General features: G+C 37.4%; 1 protein-coding gene across 1 annotated transcript in view; it reads right to left on the reverse strand.

The window, feature by feature from the left end:
* SYNJ2 (synaptojanin 2) overlaps nt 1-5,050 on the reverse strand; it is a 54,739-nt gene extending 49,689 nt beyond the window's left edge. The window contains exon 1 of the mRNA XM_009998538.1: nt 4,972-5,050. Coding sequence (XP_009996840.1) covers nt 4,972-5,014 — 43 coding nt within the window. The 5' untranslated portion in view covers nt 5,015-5,050. The remainder of the gene's footprint in view (nt 1-4,971) is intronic.
* Nucleotides 5,051-7,677: the final 2,627 nt, after the last annotated feature.

The following is a 7,677-nucleotide window of genomic DNA, read 5'->3' on the forward strand; positions in this document are numbered from 1 at the left end:
GAACAAGTAATTTTTATAAAAAGACTAAAGTCAACTTTCTCCATTTCTAAAAATTGCAGATATTTATTTGCTAGTTGTTCATTCATTGCAAGGAAAATAACATTCTTAGCTGACAAGCATTTACTGAAAAATTATTTTAGTTCCTAAACAATTAATTTTTATTATCCAGTAAATCTCACAAAATAATGCAAGAAGTTGCACTCCTGGTTTACTCCACTCCCACAAAAACAAAAAAGGGGGGGGGACCATAACCCAAACAACAACAAAAAACCCTGCTATCAACACAACATTGCATTTTCCATGGCAGGTAGATTTGTGAAGCCACAGCACAAGAAATAAAGGATTTTTTAAAGTAAATTTGTTTTGCTGAGAGAACTGTGAAAATATCACAGCTTTAATTAAATACATCAAATTGAAACACCCAGACATTCCTTAATGTTAGAAGGTATTTCCCCTTAAAATAATCAAGGCTATACCATTAATCCTTGCAGCCTTAACTTTTCAAAACAGCAAGTCACAGGTCACAACCATTTCCAATTCTGTAATGATATTAAAAATACTGCTCCTTTAAAGTATTAGTGAAACTGTTTTTATGCAAGTAGCAAGTGAAGTACCAGAGTAACACCAGCCACAACAAAAATACATCAGGTAGTCCACAGAAAACCTCCCGGCAGCAGCATCAGGAAGTGTACAGAGTTACAACCTTTGAAAGGAGCTAAACAGTATTTAAGGTATTTATGTTTCTTCTGTCTGAAACATCACCAGCAACGATAAAAAAATACTACAGCCATTAAATGAGCAGTCACCCTTTAAGTGTAAGCTCCAGTAAGTCAGAAAGCAGAGTTTTAAAATGCTGGCAGTGCATCCTCAAGAGCAAAGGGAGAATTAACACTAAATAAATTCCCTAAAGTCAGTGGCTCTGCCCGTACTACTTCTGCAGCCAGTTTGTGGAGGCTCCCTGGTCTCAGGAGCTCCCCATGTATCTGGAGTAGGGAACAGGCCAAACTCCAATTTTATTTCTCCAAACAGGAGACCAGTGATTCTTATCAAAAAAGTAATGAATTGAAGTATACTGGGTGGAGAATTTACGGTCATTTTCCCTCGTTTCATATGCAGGACACTGCCAGAAAGCATGTTCAATGCAGCTGACAGCTGCAAAGTGCATGATGAATGCGGCGAGCACTAGGGTCAATAAAAAGCAACCCCAAAAATTTGAAAACTTCTTCCTGTAAAGTAATCAAAGCTCCTGGTCTGGCTCTTAAACTTCATTTTGTACCAATAACATCAGCTTCAGACTATTTACAGGAGCCCCTACCTTGGAAAACAAAATGTATCTTTTTTTATTTAACTTTTACAAGAAGTTTAATTCACAACCCTGCTTCATATTAGCCTTTCTAAGCTTTACACATAGATTGAAGTGATTGAGGAGCACAAGAACTGCAATTGAAGATCCCAACTGTAGAAACGTCGCTCATTTCCTTGGCATACAATCTGGAATATTTTAAAGTAATTTCTGAAACAATTTCAGAGTAAGAAGTGTTCTTTACTGGTCATGCTTTCTACAGCAACACATCTATGATAAAGCAAGAAACACCTAAAGAAAAAAAAAAAAATCTTTCAAACCTTACAGACCAAATTTTAATCTCAAACAGATGGGTATGAATGTCCATGCATTGTGACCAAGATCATTATTTAGCACCATTGCAGCTGTAAATCACAACAACTGTCTATAAAAAAAAAACTTTCAAAGAAATGTAAGAACGGTTTTGCTCACAGTGATATGGACTGAATGCTCTTTTATCAGGCTGCACAAGGAAGGCAGACGATGGAGAATATTTGGCATGGAAACAAGACCAAAAAAAAACTTGAATCCATTTGTTCAAAAGCTCTTGTGAAACCAACTGCCTTAATCCAAGTTGAACAGGAAACACAGTTCTGGTGCGTCACAACCTACAATAACAAGCTGCAGTTTCTGTATTTAACCTGTCCACATGACTCAATGCAATTGTTTCCTCTGCAGGTTTTGGGATGACTTCAGAGTTGCCTGTTGTGAGATGCAGTGAAAAGGAGGCAATATTCAATTTCCATTTTGTCCTTCTTTACTAAATATTTCATTCAAGATTGTCTTTTCCTTTTAAAAATTAATTCACTCCAGTTTTGCTCTTTCTCCATTCCAACCCAGTCATGACATCGCCTTAGGTTCCCTTAGCCTGTTCCATCTCCACTCCAAACATACCTTCACTTCACATTCTAGGTCACTGAAAAACAATTTGCAAGGTATCTTTGCCTCTCATTTGCCTTCAAAATTAGTGATGGAACACAGCAGAGGAGCAGATTCTAACCACGTACCTGAAAATCTCTGAGGAAATCCATAGCAGAATGATGGGAAGAATCAAGATTTTCTGAACTACAGTTTTAGTCTCAAAGATACTCTTTCTTCCTCTTCAAAATACAATTATATTATTAGGAAATGTTAAAAAGGAATAGAAAACAGATACTTAATTGTCCTTTTGCCTTTGAGACTTCTTCTTTTCAACTACAAATTGTATTTGTGCAACTGCAAGAGTATACACAGTCAAATTAATTCAGAATACCTCCCCAAATACAGCAGTTGTATTAAAGAACATACATGATCATGGTATCAAAATACTAATTTATATATACACTTCCTGACATCCCAGTGTCTAACCAAACACTGCAAAGCAAGCTCTTGTAACACATTGTTTAAGATTCACTTGCCACTGCAAATCTTCTTTGGCAGCAAAATCTTGGCTGACATACAGCCCAGAAACACTGTACAATTCATTCTGCTGCCATCCATCTCACGAAAGAAAGCAGAAGAACTTAGTGAGTCATGTTAACAGACATAAGTACATAGAAGTGAATGTTTTTACTGGTGGGAGACTAACTTTGTGAGTCAGTTTCACATATTTCATCTACTTTCTTGTGAAAAGCACGATCGACTTTGGCAGGGATACAAAGTAATTTATTTGGATTCCTAAGCAGTGGTATTTACAGTTTAATTAAAGTGCTCAGAGACATCTTTCGTATTTCGAAAAAAAGACCCCCTTCTGCTCTACAAATATACTCTTTTAATATCCCTGTGGAATGTACTTCCACAAATATTTGCAGTTTAGTACTTAGTGTGATGACTGATGCTTAGTGAAGAGCTGGCCAATTATGGCCTTGTTTGCAGCTGGTAGAATATATTATATTAAAAAAGAAAAAAGTGACATTGCATTCCTTTATAGTGTTCATATTTTATGTAAGCAACAGCTAAAGGGATGGAACTTACATATAAGACGGAAGATTCAAGGCTGTGAAAAAAACCTGAGCTACCTCTTGACTGGTGAGCTAGCAAGCATGCAGTCATCTTTGCTTTTTTAAACATGTTCAGCAGTATAAAATGTTTGTTTACCTTTGCTTACCATAACAGCATGACCCTCCTGACTTTTCACTGAATCACTATTAGAAGTTTGCCTCCAGTAGTTAACTTTTTTATCCAATTACCAACAATCTCTTCAAGAGGAAGTTCTGTACCAGGACTTGTAATTTAATGCTAGAACAAGACAGGTGCAGTGAAAAGCTCAGAGAGGAAAAACCTCACACTTAACAACAGCACCGAAGATAAGCAGGTGTTGTTAAAAAAAGAAAAAATGATGTGGGAAACACAGAAATAAAAGTAGAAAAATAAAAAATGAGGCTGAGAATATTTCACAGTCCATTTGAAATCATTCACCTTTTAACATGAAAACTAAAACCAGATATATTTACTTCCCATCACATAGAAGAAACTACCCTCATCTGTAGCTTGAAGAGCTTGAATTCAATAGCTACATTCCTTTACTATTACAACAGGATTCATTAGACTCCTATGAAGACAAAGAGGTCCAAGTGCCAAGAAAAACTAATCATATGCTCTCCATTTTAAATTACATTAACAAAATGATACTAATCTCCATAGAAACGCCTAATTAACTCAACAAAAAACCAAAACAAACAAAAAGCCCACATTAATTTTCAAAGAGCATTTTAGATTATGACACAAACATCTTCCCAATTGCAGTCACCTCTTCAGGTCAATCTCAAGTCATACTACTCAAGCCATAAAATGATAAGTGGGCTATAGAAAGATACACTTCTACCTACTAGTCTAAACACACCAGTACTCACACTACCACTGCCTTTGGTAGATTCCTTGATCAAGCACCAATTTATATGGAAAATAGTCTTGTCATTCCTCCACGTCAAAATTAAGGGTCACTGTAAGAAGACCATGGGAACAAGGCATATAGTGCTTTTTGTTTTAATGCATATTTTCATCAGTGAATTTCAAGTCAGCTGTGTAAGGTATATTAACCTCACATCAGCCACTGCAGTTCTCTTCCTAAACCATGCTATTTCCATTAACATTCCAGTAGGCAGTGTAACAGCAACTTCTTTGCTAAATCAAGATTCCTGAACTGTACAGAAATTTACAGCAATGACAACAAATACTCTTTTACTATACACGCTGATGTTAAAAACTTGCTTCTGTAAATCCTTACCCATGTGAATTACTCAATTAAAGGCAATTGGACATTATATCAAGTGCTGAGAATCTGTAGTACTGCAGTCTCAGATGACCACAATTAATAACTGTTTAAACATGATCCTTCAAAAAAAAATAAAAGCAAGAAATCACAACTTGCTGTGAACAAATGTGGTAGGCAAAAAAAAGGGCTATATTTCTTCAGGCAGCTAAGAATGTCAGGCCAAACAAAGGCAAGAAAAAAATCCAGAATTCTTAGACGATCATTTAGTCACAGACTTTTGGCACAGCACAGAAGAAATAGATATTTTCCAGACTGAACATAACAAGAAGCAATTAGCTTTCAGAAGTTACAGAAATTGACAACTTTAGACACTTATTTTTGTCTTTTAGCATTCTCTGGGCATTTTATAAGCTCAATAATACAGATGGTCACTTACCACATTTAAGCTGAAGCTCTCCTAAGCAGCCGTAAGCATCCATGAGTTTTTCATACTGTCCTTTAATTGCATCCTTTTCTTCTGGGGCTGAGAAACAAAAGGAAAGGCAGCAAACCTTAGTTTTCCAGATTTTCAGATTGTTATTTCCTACACCAATACTTCCCAGCTGATTTCGCTCAGTAAACAAAACTACAGTACAAAGTTAGGGGTAAAATGCTGTAAGGACACAGTGATTAAAAAGTAATTGGTCAGAAATGCACGGCCTCTCCCCACACCACCCTAGAAGAAAGGAGGGCACTCACTACCTTTGCATACAACACGATTATTAGTAATGTTCTTATTCTATGTTACAGATGCCACATCAGTTTCAAAATTAAGTCCTGGAATATACAGGCATATGTAAACTTCACGTCATTCTAATATGAGAACAAAAATAACAATTTGTCTGGCCATAAGCTAAAATGTATATTTTCGTGATGTCCAAAAAGAGATCGTTTCTGCTTCCAGATTCTCACAGTCTAATTTCAGACGGAATTGTTATTTTTTAAATGCAAGATAACAATTTTATGTAGACACAACATCAGATGCTGATTTCAAGAAAAAATAAACTTGCATTTTAGTGAAGAATTAGCTTATAAATTAATAAAGGGTCAAATGCTGATGTTAGATTTGTGTATTTCTGCGACAACTGACTTCGGTGGGCACAAACTGAACATTTAGATATTAAGCCAGAACATGGCCCAAACTTATCACTGGTGCTACTTTAAAATAAAACAAAAGTACTTCCTGAGTAAGTCGGCATTTTGTATATATTTCCTGATGAGGAAAACAGGCTGTGACTCTCAAATGTCCATTTACGTTTTGAACCACAGATAAGACAGCATCATGGTACTTCTAGGGTTTAGCTAATACTTTACAACCTTATGCTGCTAATAAACTTCAGAAGTTAAAAAAAATGTGAAACCTCTGAGCCTATAAAGGACAAACTGATCTGCCTGCAATGGATGATAGAACAGAAAAGAAAGAAACAGACTCTCTTTATAAACCTCAAAGTCAAGTAGCTCTGTGAGAAGCATGGAAAACAAATAAATATTCCTTATATCAATGACATTTGGAAGGACAATTTCACTTACAAAATTACTTAGCAGAGGCAGCCTTCACAAGAAATCAAAAGAAATTTGTTTCAATTTTTGCACCCATGACAAATAGGGAAGAAGTTAATTTTTGCTATCAGACTTTCACAACTTATATATTCTGCTTTCTTAGAAACACAAAGTGAATCAGGAGAAACTAGTAAAATGTTGATATCACACACACCACTGAAGCAAAACATAAGCGAGAGAGAGGATAAAGGTATTTTTATTGGGCAACATAAATCTCTGGACAGTAACAATTTAAATACTCAATAACAGCACCTCTTGAGAGCTGCAGCACAAATTTTTTAGATAGACTATAACAATTTTTCCTTTTTTTTTTTTTTTAAAGACTCCCTGTCAAGCCTTATTTATTAAAAAATAATTAATAAACAGGAAAAAATATATAGAATGACAAAAACAGCAAGAGGTTCAGATCGCAGGCTGACAAGAGCTCACAAACTTGCAGGGTAGACACAGCCTGAAACCATTTAAGAGACACTTTGAAAGCACAGTGATACTCTTCAAAACACAATTACATGATTCTGGGTTGGACAGTTGGCTGTTGAAAGTGTCTGGTAAGAGCATAATCTAAAAGAACTGATGTTATTTCGGCGTTGAATTAAGCTGCACACAACTCACGTCACTAACAGCAAGCAGCACCTGACACTGCCAGGTACAGAAGCCATCAAAGTCTCCCGGATCAAGACAGCAGAACCACACACACATCAGCTCCTGGCATGAGATGCTTCCAAACACACAAAAAGCTGTGTTTTTCCCGCAGTGGTACAGAAATATCCCACCATTCTGGCCAGGCCATTTGACAGCACATTTGCCTGCACAGGAGCAACAGTCAGGGCATCAGTACCAACACAGCTGCCTGGAAGGGAGGAGCAGGCTTTGAACACAAAGCTCCAGGAGGACTCTGGGCTGTGCTGCCACTATTTGTGGCTGGCTAACAGCTTGCCCATAACTTCTGCCAGAGAGCAGAGTCTTTTATTCATCCTAGAGTTCGTTGTGCTCTGTAAAGCAACTTAGACTCGGAAACAAAATAATCAAAAAAATTATCTTTGCTTGTAACTTCCATGCACTCTAAAGATACAGGATGCTCCAAGACCACACCTGTGGACAGTCCAAGAGGAAAGGAACATACCAAACAAACACAGGTACACCTGTGGGTTGTGCAAATGCAGAGGCCAGAATATTTTAGTGCATACAGACCAAATTTGTGTGGCAAAAAAAATAACCCATTTGCATGGATTTTGCAGTATCTATAAAGATATTGATGGAATTCAAAGCCTCCTGTCCCATTACACTCCTCAGTGTTGCACGGACCCCTGAGATGTGCTGTCACATGCTGTCATTTTGCATGGGCCAGGGCAGGGGGGTCAGGCAGCAGCTCCTGCATGTTGCATCTCCTCCATAAGGGCTCTCATGACTTGGGGGATGACTCCGTCACCCCTCACAGCCTCCAGCCACCACAGCCTTGTCGGCTTCCATGCCCTGCCAGTGTGCAAGAGAGGATACAGGTATGATCCCTCCAGCAGTGTGAAGTCCTAGCTAGGTTCTAGCA

The sequence above is a fragment of the Chaetura pelagica genome, unplaced genomic scaffold (genome assembly GCF_000747805.2).
Source record: "Chaetura pelagica isolate M959 unplaced genomic scaffold, ChaPel_1.0 scaffold455, whole genome shotgun sequence".
Taxonomy (NCBI): Eukaryota; Metazoa; Chordata; class Aves; order Apodiformes; family Apodidae; genus Chaetura; species Chaetura pelagica.